The sequence below is a fragment of the Corvus moneduloides genome, chromosome 3 (genome assembly GCF_009650955.1).
Source record: "Corvus moneduloides isolate bCorMon1 chromosome 3, bCorMon1.pri, whole genome shotgun sequence".
NCBI classification, from domain to species: domain Eukaryota; kingdom Metazoa; phylum Chordata; class Aves; order Passeriformes; family Corvidae; genus Corvus; species Corvus moneduloides.
In genome coordinates, this window is record NC_045478.1 from 56,550,968 (window position 1) to 56,567,625 (window position 16,658).

Here is a 16,658-nt window from a genome sequence, read left to right on the forward strand (position 1 = left end):
ACAGCACTTCATTTTTGAGGAAGGGGAGATGCTCCTGGAAATCAGGCCACTTATATAAGTATTTACTGTAAAAGTGCCTTTAGGGGACTAACTTTAGAAATGCTAATGGAGGCACAGGCAGGTACCTGGCAGCATGTGAACTGCTTTATCGATCAGGCACGTGTAAGCACGTTCAACTCCATTTTTCCCATTAATTCACCTTTTCCCCTGACAGTACTTCTGTCACTCAGACTTCAACTTTAAAGAGCTGCAACTCAAAATATGAACAACAAAACCCCCAGCTCTATACTCTACACCCAAACATGCCAAGAAAACAATTTTTCTCTTCCTCTGTTGCTCATTCCTCAATATAGAAAGATTTTTTTATGAAATAGTGATAGTAACCTCATGCTCAGAGAGATAACATTAACTTCCTAACAAACAACAGATTTTTGAGATCCTGCTGAGATTTGAGATTTGGAGGTCTGGAGACTAGAGCTTTATATAATGCTGTTAAAAAGGTGAGATTTCCAGTGGGTCCCACAAGGATGCCAAAGACTAAAGATAACAAACCTCCTGAACAAAAAATACAAGCTGGTGGGGTTTCTTACCCTTTCCCCCTCACCCTTCTTCATTAGGACTGTTTTACTGGGCACTGCAGTAACAAAGAATTACCCTTTCTTAAACCAGCAAGTGCTCTCTCTCACATTACAGAGCTTTCCATGGCACGCTATGCAGACAAAGAAGGTAGTCTCTTACATCCATAAGAGCAGCATTGATGTAGTTGCTGCTCTCCCCATCAATAGTAATTAAGAAAGGCAGACATCTGTCAGGTGGCAGCATATCCATGAAGCGGTTCTTGTCGTGGTTCCTTGGCAAGCAGGCGATGCTGCAGTCCTCCGCCTGCAGGCGAGGGGTCACAGAATTCAGGGTCTAAGGGAAAGAGGACGTTTGTTTTAGCACGCTGAGCTAACACACATTGGACTCGAGATTCCCCAAGTTTTACTGTAAGATATTGCAATATGAGAAAACATAAGGCATTAGCAAGAAGACATTAGCAAATACAAGCTCCTATCTGTTTGTTGGACATGATGGGGCTTTGCAAGGGGGTTAAGCTGCAGGTATTAAAGGCACTCTGTGTACCACTGAACACATTCCGCCTGACACCACCCCTTCTGAAAGGAATAAAACAAAGAGGGTCCTTTGGAGCCCCAAAAAGCTATGCCTTCGCTGTGCAAATGCAAGACAAAACTCTCTCTGCCTCTTACTCACTGGTTTTTATTTCAGACAGATATTTACTGCAATTTTATTAAAAGGAGGATATTCTGTATTTAAAACAACTTTGCAAAGCACATAAACATGGGTGCTTTATTTTGTAGACAAAAAAGTTAGGGACCAAGTGCTATAAAAGTGATATGAAAAACCTTCTCCTTAAAAGAATTTAAATGTATCTAGAGGCAAAAAATTGTTGTCACATCAAGAGTTAGTAGGAACTGTGAATACCTGAAACTCATCTTTGAGATGTGAAGAGTTTGTCTGAGAGTCTATTCTAATCATATCAAAATAAGCAGCTTTGAATTCGCAGACAGGAATAGCAGTTTCTCCACACAGGCAAGCTTCTAGAATGGCATCGTGAATAAAGATGTACTGCTCCTATCAAAGTAGGAAAAGAAACAAAAAATTTAGCCATTTAAAACCAACAGATCTTTCTTTCTTTTAGGATAAACAGGCCTACTGCACACTCTTAAACTCATTCAAAGTACTGTCCATCAATACACTAAATAATGCTTTAATACAGTCTTGTTCTTACAGGGGTGTAGTGCACACAGATGTTTTCTTCAGGAGCAATTTAAATTCAGTAAAACAACAGAACAGGGATAGTAACAGGAGATTTTCAGTTTTCTTGCAGTGCTTGTGGGTTTCTGCACATATGCCAAAGACTTGTTGGCTTTACCAATTTTTTTTTAAATAGCTTTCAACCTTCTGATGTTAGCAGAAAGTGTAAATTGCCTCAAGCACTAGTAATGATTAGCCAGTATTTGGCATGCTGCATTCTCCTTATGCATGTGCAAGCTAGTGCATCAGTTGCCTCATAGTTGGCTCTAGGCCAGTAATAAATTCCAGTGTTCTTCCAGCGGAAGAGCCACTTCTTCCCATTTTTTCTCAACTTGCCTTGACATAGACTGAGTCCTAGATAACTGCATTACTATTTCAGTTCGGCCTCCTGTCAATTTTTACACAAAATGCCCATTATATTTACTCACCCCAAGAATAATAGATGTAAACCATGTCTAGAACTGTGCCAGCCTCACGTAGCTATTATGAATACCAATGAGGTTCTTAAGAGCACAAACTTTTACAAGTGCCTGTAAAACCAGCACATGTCTGGGGACCACGGTCATCTTCTGGCTCTACAGCCTGTGTGCCTTACCCACACAACTATGGAGCTATTGGCATCTCTGTGGACTATATAACCATCAGAAGAACTTGCTGCAATGACAGCTAGATTTTGCTGTATGCGAACCTCTGAGAGAAGGTGAGGGGTAAGAGGCAAAAGGGAGAGAAAGGAATAATTCACATGCAAGTGCAGATTAAACTGGGATGGTTAAAGCAGTCACACCGAAACAATGCACCCCATGCACTTCCCAAAGATTAATGGCCCTGTGGCAGGCGTAGTTGACCAGGAACATCTATTGTTCAACTGCCACATGTTGCAGCATGGAATAAAAACTGCACCAAATTACACTGATATGTTTGGCTGCCAACTACAGAGATTTCCATGTGGTCACAGGTAGATGTCCCTACGGAGGGCAGCAGAGAGAAGTGGTGAACCACTTCAGGTAATATGCCAATATAAACCAATAACCTGTGTTTCTTTGGAAGCTCAGTGGTACTCTGGTGGCAGAATGAGAGCTGTTAGAACTTAATTCCTAAGGAGTTTTATTGTAAAGCTGCTGAAGGCATGTTGAAAGACCAAAAGAGTAAAAAATGGAAAAAGCTTGGCAGCAAGGTTAATAAACAAAAACAGAGTTGAAAAGAGTGTAAAATGGACATAAAGTGCGGTGCACTATTTACCCACTTCTTTTCTTATTTCACATGGTTTCCCCCCCTCCCCTGCCCCTAGCCCTGGCCACTCCCTCGGGCCCTCCCTATTGGTTCCTGTACCCCAACCCCGCCCATGTACCGCCCCTGCGATCTGAGAAAGCCCTCCTGGCTCTCGAACCACGTGTCTTTCTGCCTCTGGGAACCGGCTGGTCAACATGTAACAATAAAAGTTCCTCTGAGGCCGCCACAAGAGACCCTTCTGCCTCCTTTACTGTCACCGTATTGCAGGGCCGACAGCTGGCCAGAGCAGGAGCATGGGGCCGTCTGGAAGGACTACGGGAGAGCGGAACTGCCTCTCTGTCCTAAGAAGCCTCTCAGCGCTTTCCGAGAAGGCTATGGCTTGAACCAAACCAAGCAACGCAACAATAAAGTTCACCAGTCAATTTATAGATAAAGTGATTGGAGATTGTCTAAATCAAGTGGCAGCCTGCTGAAATTCCACCTTCGGGATCCTGGAATTGCTGATACCAGAGCTGGGGAGAGACATCCCAGACAGGCCTAATAGAAGGTCTTCCCTGAAAAGATCCTCCTTTCTTTCCTTTTGTTACCAAGTTAGGTGGGCACTTGTTTCTGTGAAGACTGCAAGAGTTGGCAGGTTTGTTGCACCACCCTGGTTCTGGGAGCTTTTACACTGAGCAATGGTCCCCAGTGGAGATACCCCCTTGAGAAGGTCACTGCATGCTCTTTTCAGACTCACAGTGAAATTCTGATCTAGAACATTTCAAAAAGCATCAGGTGCTTCGAAGGCAAACTGCTGTACCTCAGTTTGTACCATGTTGATGCGCCGGGACCGTAAAGCTTTGACACAGTTGTAGATATCCACCACACCTTCTCTTTCTGCCATATCTAACATGATATCGATCACGATATAACAACCTGTCCGTCCAGCACCAGCACTAAAAAGAATCAGTAAATACTGTTAGGAATAGACCCAGAAAAACATCTACAAACTTTATAACCATTATTGAGAGCATTTTTATAAAGTCATTCAGTTTTTCATCACAGCCACTATCTAATTTTTATCTTCTCTCCTTCTCATCACAACATCCTTAAAATCTTTTGATGTGTTCAAAACAACACTTTTCCTTCACATTTGATTCACTAACAGCAAAAAAAAGAAGTTTCCTCCTTTTATCACCCAGATCAATACTTACATTAAAAAAAGAAGTTAGTTTAACTGAAATCTGAAGAATGCTTAAACTTATGCACTTCAGAATATTATAGATCTTGTTTTTCTTTAATAAGAGTAAGAATGATTTTTAAGTGATCTATTATAAAAAGAAACTCAAATGTATGTTTTAGCAGCCAAGTTCCAAGCTAGTTCAGACAGCACATTTAACAATATCCAGAAGATTCACTCATGATTTATTTTGGCTTTACATAAAGCTATGGAGAGTTTTTGCACAGTGAATTATTAAAATCTGTAACGGCTGAGTAACTTTATCTACAAAATGTAATTAAACGTTTGACTAAAATGTTTTAGTAAATCAAACATTTGTAGAAAGCAAATTCTACTTGTCAAAGGACTGTGTCCCAACAACATAACCTTGCAAAAGCTGCACAGGAGAAACATTCTGTATTTGTTGCCACTAACCTCATTCCATCTTTCTTCATCTATTTGCTTACTTTGCTTTGAATTAATAATCTGTTTGGACATTATATACAACACCAAGCTATCAAAGCAGATGTATCTACACTCATTCATGAACACTGTCACAAAATTGTTGAAGGCTACCTAAAATGATGGCCTGGAGTATCATGATTTAGCTGGTGCAGCTGTTGCAGGAAAAGGAAAATCTCAGACTATTCTATTTAGGAAAAGTGTACTAGAATCTCGTTATTTTCAAACATTGCTGTAGACCTCCAAAATCCTACTGCAGTGTGAATTAGGCAATTCAAAAAGGGAACAAAACCAGAGCACTTCAAAATGATGGATGCTTCACAAAGATTACTGCAAATAATCATATAAACAGTTGTGAAAAATACCAATCTACTTCTTCTGTACACACCTGCAATGGACAACAATAGGCCCTGCACTAGGAGGGTTAGATAATTTGACTCTCCGTATAAAGGAAAGCAGGCCTGTGGCATTGTAAGGAACTCCATGATCTGGCCAGCCAGTGAAATGAAACTGTTTAACTTCACGGATTTCATTGTAGCCCCTCTGTAAAAGGCAAAAAAAGGTTATGAAATTCCAGGTATTTCACAGACTAGGTATTATCTGACTCAAATAATGATCACACATACTGATAGAATCTACATGCAGTTTTCATCATTTCACCAATTATTTAAAGCAAAGATCCATAGGAATCTTAGAGATGTCACTGGGTTACTTTAATTTTGAAGTTTGTAATTTTTACTTTAGACATTAAGTATGCTAGTTTTACTGCACTGAAGATTTTTTTTTTTAAATAGACTTTGATGCATTTCACACTGATTTTCAGAAGTTCTGCTAACTAGGACAAGGGCCCGCTACATTTAAAGGCAAGTATAATAATTTAGCATAGGACCACAACTCTATCACATAGAGTATTCACAGAATTTGTCCTTTGATTGAGATTGACTCAGTGGCGGTCAGGACACTGTGTGTAGGGATGAACTGCAGGCATGACTCATAATGTGGTACTTGAGTTTAACTCAGAAGTGTGGCTGTGGAGAAAAGGTGACTATCAGAGAGGGGATGGCAGCAGTTGACATTTCTGGGGAAATTCAAAGTCCCACAGTGAGATGCATGCTTGTGCAGTGCTGGCGCAATGCATAACTGCCATGGTAAGGTAAGGCTGCCTACACTGTGGCCCTGCTAACAAGCTGGAGACATTTGGTATTCCACAGAAACATCAGCATAGCCTCTTTCATCCTCCTTGCTACCAGGAAACAGTATTTTGCTAAGCCCTTTCAAAATGCACTCACCCTTCCCAGAGTGAAGGTCCTGACAACATATTCCGCGAGGGGCTCCATCTCTACACAAGTCACTTTGAAGTCGCCATAAACTTCAGTGTCGTCAGGCCAGTACTTGTAACACTTGACCTAAATAAAAAATGGGTATGATTTCACACCAAGGGAAAAGAAAAGCTTGAGGATACAGTACTGCATGTACTGCATTACACCGCATTTATTTCCAAAATGACCATGGATTCATGTGGCTTGTCATGGCTAGTGGCTGTTATGTCAAGTTAAGCACTAGCTACAAGGAGTTTCCACTGCTTTACACAGCTGTACTTAGGTGCCAAATTCACTTCCAAATGAGCATTTGTATTTTCTTTAGTGCTGAGCTATGGAATATATTTCCACTTATACTAAACTGTGATGCATTTTGTACTCATAATCAAACTGTTGCAAGTAATCCCAGCTACTTTATAGACCTCCCTGAGGTATGTGTTGCTCCTAAACTGTAAATAATTTGCTGATTTCTAGCCACTGATATAGAAGCACATTTCTTCCACTACTCTTCTCATTTGAGTGACAATATACAAATCTATTCTGCTGAAATATGAATTTGGATTCAGACAATTTTCCACTACTCATGAAAGCAAGACAGCATCAGTTTTCAGAAGTTGCTTTTAGACAATACCGTAACTGCAACATTTCCTGGACTTCTCCCCCTTGGCCCCTCAGGGTGCAGGGTTGTCCGTCACAAGACCCTTCTACATTCTGTCAATAGTATGTCTTTTCAGCAGGTTTTTCTTTAAGCTTGCAGCATTAAAAGAAAAACAAGCCCAAAAACTTACTCTTCCAACTTCCACTAAATTTGTGACCATCACAACACAAGCTGACTGCTCCTGCCATATCATTCTCCAAAAGTCATACACAGTCTCATGAACTGGACCTGCAAGAAAAAATTCCAGGTAATATTCTGCAAAGAAATAACAGTCAAAGTGAATGCTAAAAATAAAATCCAGTGCTTTTCAGAGCTGATGCATGTGAGCACACTTGCTCAGAGAAGAGAGCTTTGTGAAACCACATCATACCATTGTGCCGGTTTCCAGATTGTATCGTTACTTCTATCCAATGCTGAATATTCTCACTTCAACTGAATTCACTTGAAAGAAATTAATGGCAGGTGTTTCATGTAGCAAAATGGCAGAAGTTGCTTGACAACTACAAGGCACAGCAATGTGTGACTGCATCTATAGTTACACTTCCAGTTTTGTTTTACATTTGTTAAAATAGTGTTGAGAGTGAGTTTCTTCAGATGTTCACCAAGGAAATGCCCATGCCAGAGTGAAGTATCAGGCAGGAGGGCTGCTGGTACAGATATTGTGCACTTGCTATCTGGTTCCTGGCAAAGCATGGAAGCACAAGTAGGCACTGAGCCAGAAACTTCCCACTGAAGTGTATTTAAACTAAATTAACTGCTTTTCTGTGAGGCAAATGAGAAGCACATGTTTAAGCTTTGCCTCCTGCTCTGCTGCAGAGACATGTTCAGTTGAGTGAGAGGCATTTACCCTGTTACAATAATCTCCGAAACAGCTCCTTTACCACCATCCACCAGTACTATAAATATTACTGTATATAACAGATATAGAATCACAGAATTATCTGGAAAAGACTAGTCCAACTGTAAACATAACACTGCCAAGCACACCACTAAATCTAAGAGCCACATTTGAAGACTCAAACATATTCCTTCATATTTTAGATCAAAGGCTGCACACAAAAGCAGCAATAAATTTTTCTCTGCTTTACTCACTATTATGTGCAATGATTTGCATACTAAAACATAAATAAAATACAAATGTAGACTTAATGCCATATAGAAACTTATTTAGGCAGCACTTATGCAAAAATGAAAAACAAATGTGGACAAAACTTTGAGCATCCTGCTTTAAAATAAGTCTTTACTTCAACTTTCCTGTGTGCACCTACAATCAACTGAGAGACAAATAACAGGATATTTCCAGACAGCTATCTGCTTATGCTCACAGATCAAATAATGGCATACCTAAATCTAATTATTTTCATTTTAAATCATAGCCTCTGATATTTCAGTGCAATCTTAGACTAATCTATTTGATTTTCCTCATTGTGAGGAGTTTTATCAGAAATACAAACCAAAAAATTTCCATAGAAATTCAGGTTTTTTCTCTAGCACCTCTTTTTATTAGTAGGGTGTTACATGATAAAGATTTCCCTCACTCCTTTGTACAAAGAATCTTTGTCCTCTGGCCTTACTTTACCCAGATTTTCTGAGACAGTTTTATTTATCATTACTGTCTTCACTGCATCCTGGACTAAGTTGTAGACAGTAAAATAAAACATTGCAATATGGAAAGAAAAATGCCTCAAGGCAGGATGAAACTGTTCTCTTCTCTGTCCATGTCTCTTTTCTCTATTCATCTTCATAATTGGAAATCATGGTAGTAGGTTCTGACTTTATCAGCTGAATTTATCACTGACAGATTTGCTCAATAGCTAATTAACATGATAAATTAGTGCAATTTTTGATTTTATTCACATTCCACCCAAACATGCTACGTTAATTTACCATAACACAAGATGACAACTCACAATACTGGGTATGCTTTATTTTCCACTTCTATTTTATCAAAACAGTGTAGAACACTACAGAGAACAATTGTTCAATTTGATTAAAGCTGGCAGATTCTTACCTTGGGTTGCAATGTAGTGACTTGGTCTCTGATATCCCTAAAACAGCAATATAAGTTGGTTTGAGTACCATATTGCTAACAGACAGTGGAAAATAAAAGCATAAGGATACTACAGAATCCTTAGCTCTAGACAACATTTTCAGAACAAACCAATATTTAAGAGCAGCATGAAGCTCAAAACCTAAAAAACCAGTTAATATTGAAAAGGTTTGAATGACAACAGATAAAATGAAAATAAGAACATCTGACTTGAACAGACATTGCAGTGTACCAAGAAGTACTCTAGATTGGTCCCTTGCATCTAAAAATGGGTCCTCTATTGACATTATTTCCCTAGCTGGATACACTGGGGCTTTTATTTAAAATTTAATAAAAATTCTCTGCCACCCTATTATCTCACAGTTGATCTGTGTTCCCAACTTAGCCAATATGAAAAAATACACACCTTTTGTCTTCTTCTAAACAGAGAATCACTATAAAGCACAAAGAGATATGTGCCCCAGTCCTAACTAATGGGGACAGAGACACTGGTGTGTGCACAGAGTCAAGGTCCTACTGCAGTGAAATGTTCTTGACTGCACAAAGTGTGCATCAGTTATAGTGGGCATGATACACACAAGTATATACACATTCTTGCACACACACACACACATATATATATGTAAATAGATAGCCCTACACAACTAAGCCTTTCCAGATAGCTGGATCTATGCCAGTGCTTGCAGCACTATACAGCACTAATTGTTCACATAAAAACTACAAGACAAAGAGCTACTGCTCTTGAGGAAATAATTCAGAGTATATTTTGACTAGTCCCAGCAATTCAGCTACAAAGAGGAAGGAAAGTTTCGTGTTGCTCGTGAGAAGACAATGCTGAATTTCACAATGTGCAAATGTTAATAACTCCAATTATTCTCTAGGTTAAGTTTTATTAGGCCACTTGCTGGAAGTATTGCATTACAGTGGAATACAAGCCCTTGGATTCTTGGTATTCACAAGTTGCTAATAAAGTGAAGGATTTCCGTGTACCCAAGGAAATTATATTCTTTTCTACAGACTGCTTCATTCTCCTGTCTAGAAGCTTCCTCTGGGGCTTCTGGAAACACCTTTGAGAATCTTACTCTTGGCTTTACAAGAGACCAAAATTGCATCCAATGACAAAAGAATTTCTCCTGAAGTCCTTAATATCAAGCTACAGCTTCAAATTATGGAAGTGGAACATGTGCAACATGCATTTACACTCAGTAGTGCTTTCGAGAAGAAAAGTGTCACTTAAAAATTGTAAAGTGCCAGTTTTAACTTGTAGCTTTCTTGTCTGCTTCTGGTGAGGTTCAATTCACTCCTAAATAAGAAAAACAACATCCTCAAGGAACTGAAATTATTAAAAATCTGAGAGAGTTTTCTTGTTTAAGGCCCCAGGCAAAGTATCATGGCCCTATTACTTCACAGAAATTGCCATGTTAAAATATCCAAATAAAAAGACAGAAATATATCTGAAGCTAAATATTTGTATCCTGGATATTCAAAAGGTTCTTAATTAACTTATCAACTAAAAGTGGTCAGGAAAAACTACTAAAGTACGATTATAAAGGAAAGTGATCAAAGCCATGTATTTTAAAAACAGTTGTCATAGCAATTCCACTACCTTTCAAATTGCTTTGGAATTAATTTGAATACAACAACTAGTTTATTCCTAAGATGTTAATTAGAGAAAAGTCATATTTTGTTAACAAAAACACCTGGCAAAATTTGGATTTGTTTTTAAAAATTGTAATATAATTTGTATTCTGATTATGGAATTTCAAATTTTAGAGATTTTTTGCAGAAGTAAGGAAGTTTCCCTGTTGAAATATATATATGTGTGTTTGTGTATATACTTTGTAATACCTAAATTAGCACCTTAAAACAAATGTCAGCTAAATATTGCTTGTCTAAAAAAAATTGTTAAAAACAAACTAACAAAAAAACCCAAACCCAATCTACAAATGTCATCATCCCTCCTTTTTCTGCCAAACATATATTACGACTACTACACAGGTATATTTTCAAACAACTACGGTGCAGCATACTATCTAGCTTCTCACATGTACATGGGAAGGGGAAAAGAAAAATCCACTAAAAATTGGGAACAGCAAATTCTCTTTAACATATAGGCTCACCTGAGTTACCTAACATCCAGTAATATTCAGAGCTAATCTAAAAGGCTAAATTATCTTTTTAAAACAGGTACAAAAAATATTCACACAAAAAAGAAATTTTTTAAAAGAACAGATGAGATAAATTAGATGAGGCATGCATAGTTATCAACTGATAAAAATAGAAGAGGAAAGTAATTAATAACAATATCTATATTAAATATTTACAATAGGATGCTGTTATTCACATATAGTGGTACTTACATCCCTGTACAGCCAAATCTACAGCCCAAACCAAAGTCAGATGTGAAAGAAAGCACAACAATGTCAGTGAGTACTAGGACGTAGAACAAGGAAAGTGTACATTTGTTCTTAATAAAAGAAAGCTTTCAATAATTTTGTAGCATAACATGCAATAATTTCACATAGAGAAGATGGCAAATTGAGAGGGAGAAAGCTGTGCATTCCACTCACATCTATGTAGTTGGCATTAATGTAATCTGAAGATGGATCATCTTCAACAGGTTGCAAAATCACCCTGGAGTGGTCATCTGTAAAAACCAAGTGGTTACGGAGCCTTTTTGAAGTGTGATTTTTAAGTAAGATATTAATGGTAAGTCATCTAGAAAACCAAAATCAGCTGTCATAAGTGCCTCAAAATTTACAATCCTTAAATACGAAGTGTTTACACAGAATTACAAAGAACCATTTTGTCTGAGGTCTGCAATTACTTCAAAAAACATTCACTACGTTTCATTAAGTGTAGCTGAAAGGTATTGGCACTGTTACATGTGGTTAAAAAGACACAAAGAAACCAGGTTACTTGCTCAAAGTCCCTTTCAACATCAGCTCCACTGCTGGTAATCTAGAAAACCAAAAATGCTGATTACTCTTTCCTCACTTCCAACCCAAGCCTGCTCAAGTTCATATTGAGACATTAATGAAATCAAGACAAAGGAGTTAGCAATGCACTTGGGATTCGATGAAGAGGTAACTCTTCAGGGACTTGTCCGGCACCGTGATTCCTGCATGTTCAATTGCAAGGGTCAAACAATACAAGTTGCGAATAAACAGAATCAGCGTCCAAATGAGTGCCAGTTTGTTGCCCGTATATGCTTACCACAGCTTGCACAACAGAGATGCAAATGCGAAATTCAGCCTGAGTTATAAAAGGAAGAAAGTTGAACTGTGAAGAACAACAACAACAACAACAACAAAAAGCTGAAAGAGGCACTGTCCTGCTTCTCCACTGCAGGTATTAAGCAGCTGTGCCACCGGAGACTTGCAAAGGAAGAGAGAGCATGGCCCGAGTAACACACGAGTAGAGCTATCGCTCAAACCGAGGACACCGATACTCACATGCTATAATGTTTCCATAGCGGTTCTTTGTTCTGTTTTGATCCTTCTTAGCGACATCCCAAGAAGCTGACTGCCCCTCAAAGAAACTCTATAAATAAAAATGTTCCGAAAGAAAACATTCTGACCATTAATTTATCTCCAAAAATAACAGCTTAAAAGAACTGCCCCACCAAAAAGTAAGTTCAGCTTTGCTCGCCTGCCCTGGTCACCCAGGCAGTACCATGGTACAGAAATATCTAGAGAAGAAGGGAGCCTGTCTCCCTCTGACTGCTACCGGTAAATAGGCAACTCACTGAGGAACTCCAGAGGGATTTCAAATCCTGTAATTGCCGGAAGGCTAAACTTGCTTCTACATTCTTGCTATGGAGGAATGACAGTAAACTGAGAAAGCACAGAGAGACTGATCACTCTTCTTACAAGACAGTGTAATACACAGCCTGTTTACTACAGCATTACATTGCTTTCCACATATTATTTAGTAAAACAGCTTTCCTTCCTACAGAGCCATCAGGAACTCTCCTCTGTCAATGTTCATTGTTCTTGTTGCCTTTCACCATATCCCTCCCTCTAGCCACTAGCAAAATTATTCTACATTTTTGAATTCTTAAGAGTTTGATCTCTCACTACTGATAGAAGCAGCTTTTATTTCTCCTTGGCTTTCTCTTCATTGCCCGTAGATATTTTACAGCTGTTGTAGGTCTATGCTACTCCTTCCTTCCAGATGTTCTCTTAATCCTGGGTAAGTTCTCTCCAGAAAATACACAGTAGCCATGGAATCAGAACTTTAATGCACAGTCAGAAGCCCAAAGCAGGGAATAGATGTCATGTATAGCGATAGAAGAAGTAGCAAGCAGGAAAACCCCTGATATGGCATCAGGGACCACCCTCCCCCCCAGCAGTGGCTAACACTTGGGCTTAGCCTTGAAGTTAGGCAGAGCATAACAAAGCAAGTAAAAGAGAGGAAAAGAGCATAATATTCTTTTAAAAACCACACATTTATTTATTCCAGTTCTTATGTTTACAGTAGAGACAGCTGCAGAAAGAAGGTTGAAAACTGTGTCAGAAGAGATTACTTACTCAGAGAAAACTCATTGTAAACCTAGCTGTATTTTGAGCAAACTTGGCAGTCCCACTCCCATCTTTACTCTGTGTCCTGCCTGATATTCTAATCCCAAAGAATCACAACAGATTCAGAGACCAGAAGCGAAATGAATCTGTGCTCATCTTCTACCTCCAGTGCTGGGAATTTCTTGCTTCCATTTTAACAATAAAGTTGTAAGTAGACATGCTCAGGCAGGTTTAATTAGAACTTCAAGATGTTACTACTCTTATCATATCTTTACTGCTTCTCAGCTGGAGTTATGTCCCGGTATTGCCCTACTGAGATGCTAAAATAAATCAGGAGAGTGCTTCCAGTCAATGTTTCTTGCAAAACCAGGCAGGTTAAACTCTTTACTTTAACCTAATCCAGGAGATCTGCACTAAAAATAGCTCACATAACTAATTATAGCATTTCCACTAAAGAGCAGCAACAAAAGAGTGGCAACTTCTTACAATATGTTAAAAAGATTCTTTTTATACCCTAGGGAACACACAGGGATTTTCTACCAGGCAGTTGCAAAGGCTCAAACCACTGGACTCCATTTACTACTTCACTTTTGGGTTACATATATAAGAATCTTATGCCTGTTAATCTGTTTTTCACTTAAGCCCATGACATTTGGTTCCATCCTTTTGCAGTACAATGCAAACAAAAGCCTGCCCATTTCAAAGGGATTTTTCCTAGCAAAGCCCCACCACTGGAGATCTCACCTCATACTCCTCTTTAAATCCATAGCTGTCAGAGGTCTTCATTAGGTTAATATGCTGCAGGAGATCAGCCACCCTGATGGCAGGGTGCAGCTGCCCAGTCTGGTACGGGGATTCTGTGCCTTCGCAGAGATAACGAGGGACATCCAGGAGTCGGCTGGACTCTGCTGTTGCACTGTGATTTTCATCTGTATTCACAAGAAATTGGTGCATTACGTACCCACAGAGCAGTAACACCTGCTGCTATACATATTGATACCTATTTTGAACCTCTTCCTTCAAAAACATCTCTAATTTCTGAGAAGGCAAAGCACTTACTCTCCAGCACATGAATACTGTGAAGCACATAAAAGAATTTAACAGCAAACACATACAAAATTTTGCAGTCCTTCATCCAGCAATAAAGATGTCTGAGGGGCATTTTATTTGAAGCTACAAAACTTCATGACATTAATGTACTTGGAAACTCCAGACTCTATCAACCAAAGTAACTTTTTAAGGGCTAATATGTATCAGTAGCAATATTATACCTTAAACAATAAATTAGAATAATTCTACAGTGGTATAAGCACGTAATTTGTCTAAAGCCAACAAAGAGTGAATTGAGAACCCAGTAAAAAAGAGAAGCAATTATGCCACCACTTCAGAACACCACCTCCACTTAGGAAGATGAATCAGCACTACAGAGTGGTCATTTTAAGTCAGGTCTTTTAGTAGAAAAATGAAACTTGAGTTGAGTGTGCTAATTTCAGTCACAATTTTTGCCCTGTATAAGCAAAGAAGTTTCTTGTAATGCTCTGTGCTACACCGATTCTCATATCAAAACCAAATGTCAAAGCTGCATGACGTGATCACATTTTGTCAATCCCTTCTGTGAAATAGTTATTTTATTCAAATTATTAATTATCAGATCAAATGAATCTGCACAGGAAGAAAAATTCTAATCTAAGTAGCTATTGGAATGAGAAGTGGGTAGTCAACCCCTCCTAAACTTCTTTGAAATCAGTTTACCGTTTTCCTTGCAAAGGATCCAGATTAGGAGACAAAACACTCTGGGAAAAAAATGAATGCCCCAAGGGTTGAATTTTGTACAATTACACCACAATGCAAACACCATTAATGCCTTCTGAAATTAAATCTCCTGAGAAATCCAACTCTTCAAAATTAGCACCCAAGTTGCTAATTTCAGTACATTTATGCCTCACTAACCTGCCTAACAATATGAGTGACATGCAGCAGTCACTTTTTATTGTAGTGTTACCCCTACTAAATTACACACATTTCAAACCACCTCAGGATTTGTAGTTCTCCCCATTCCTCACAGAATACTTACCAGTAATAGGCACTTTAACCCATTGAAGCAGCAAAAAACAATGAGTGAACAGAACATGAGAAATTTATTTCAGGACTATATTAGAAAATGGCTAAAAGAAAGCGACATTCAAAGTTGTTAAATCTTCACAATATGTAACAATGAAAGCCGTTTAAAAAATATAAGGGCCACATTATTATACTATCAGTGTAATAATAGGGACTTGGGAAAAGCAAAATTGTCATACTAACTTAGTGCTAATGTACACAGAATGGAGAGCAGCATTAATAACTGATACATGAAGAAAAAGAAAACTAGCATAGCTACAAAGTAGTAAGAGTTTCATATAAAAAAACATGTGCTATGATTTAGAACCCATAAAATATTCCTTTTCTCTAAATAAGGCAGAAGAAAACTGTTTTGTCATGCTGGGCCGAACAAAGGCTATATGAAAATGGAGTAGGCCAAATTATGCAGTTCCAAAGAACAAGATTACAGGTACCCAGCCTCTACTACATGGTGTGCCCAAAAGTTTGTACACTTCTCTCCACTATTTCAGTCCACTCAATGAAAAATATTATCTCTTCCAGCTATCAATGGTTTGCTTATAGGAAGAGATTATCATGCCCAGAATAGAATTACTAGCAAATGGAAATGCAGACAGGAACTATTAAGCTGTTCTTCAGTTAGTTCCTTGCCCTTGGTATTCACAGCTGTCTGTAACTGTGCCTACCACAGCAGCAAATACCATGGCAGTATGGGATGGTACCTCACAGGATCAGACTTCAAAGTTCTCTTGATTATTTGGGAGACAATGTGAAAATCAACAAGGTGAATTGAATGGTGAATGCAACAATAGTGTGTGTTGGAAAGGGAAGTGAAATATATAACTGCAGAATGGAGTCATAGACTGGAAAATGATAACTGTGATTTTACAGATAACTCAATGCAAGTCAGTAACGTGAGCACAATAAAAAGGAGAAAATACAGTTCATTTAGCAGAAACAGTAAAAGTGGGGCATTGGGGTACCTATTCCACTCAGCTCAGCTTTAAGACTTCTTCCAAGAACTGTGCCTGATTTGGGGCACTGCAATTTAAAATTCAGCCTATGACTTGGAAAGTTGGAAAGCATTCAGAGGAAAATAATGACAACAAATTTAGAAAACATCAGCTACAAGTGAAATGATGGGGTTAAACTCAACTAAAAGAGAAATAATTGAGGACACAAGAGCCTTTTAATGTGTAAAAGACTGTTTTGAAAGGACAGAAATGTGCCAGTTTTCCATATTTTCTAGGAGTCTCTCAAAAGGAAATGGCTCAATCCACAGCAATGAAGATTTAGTCTAGAT

General features: G+C 38.5%; 1 protein-coding gene across 18 annotated transcripts in view; it reads right to left on the reverse strand.

The window, feature by feature from the left end:
- The window catches only part of PTPRK (protein tyrosine phosphatase receptor type K), a 390,147-nt gene that overhangs the window by 10,226 nt on the left and 363,263 nt on the right, over positions 1 to 16,658 (reverse strand). For 8 of the 18 annotated variants that reach the window (XM_032101648.1, XM_032101639.1, XM_032101651.1 and 5 more), the window contains 12 exons: positions 15,330 to 15,341; positions 14,000 to 14,184; positions 12,188 to 12,275; positions 11,303 to 11,379; positions 11,093 to 11,110; positions 8,694 to 8,730; positions 6,813 to 6,910; positions 5,995 to 6,111; positions 5,094 to 5,248; positions 3,845 to 3,980; positions 1,483 to 1,632; positions 739 to 912 (listed from right to left, as the gene is read on the reverse strand). In XM_032101648.1, the coding sequence (XP_031957539.1) occupies positions 739 to 912; positions 1,483 to 1,632; positions 3,845 to 3,980; positions 5,094 to 5,248; positions 5,995 to 6,111; positions 6,813 to 6,910; positions 8,694 to 8,730; positions 11,093 to 11,110; positions 11,303 to 11,379; positions 12,188 to 12,275; positions 14,000 to 14,184; positions 15,330 to 15,341 (1,247 nt within the window). The remainder of the gene's footprint in view (positions 1 to 738; positions 913 to 1,482; positions 1,633 to 3,844; positions 3,981 to 5,093; positions 5,249 to 5,994; positions 6,112 to 6,812; positions 6,911 to 8,693; positions 8,731 to 11,092; positions 11,111 to 11,302; positions 11,380 to 12,187; positions 12,276 to 13,999; positions 14,185 to 15,329; positions 15,342 to 16,658) is intronic. The other 10 variants (XM_032101654.1, XM_032101652.1, XM_032101649.1 and 7 more) reach the window with 3 other exon arrangements.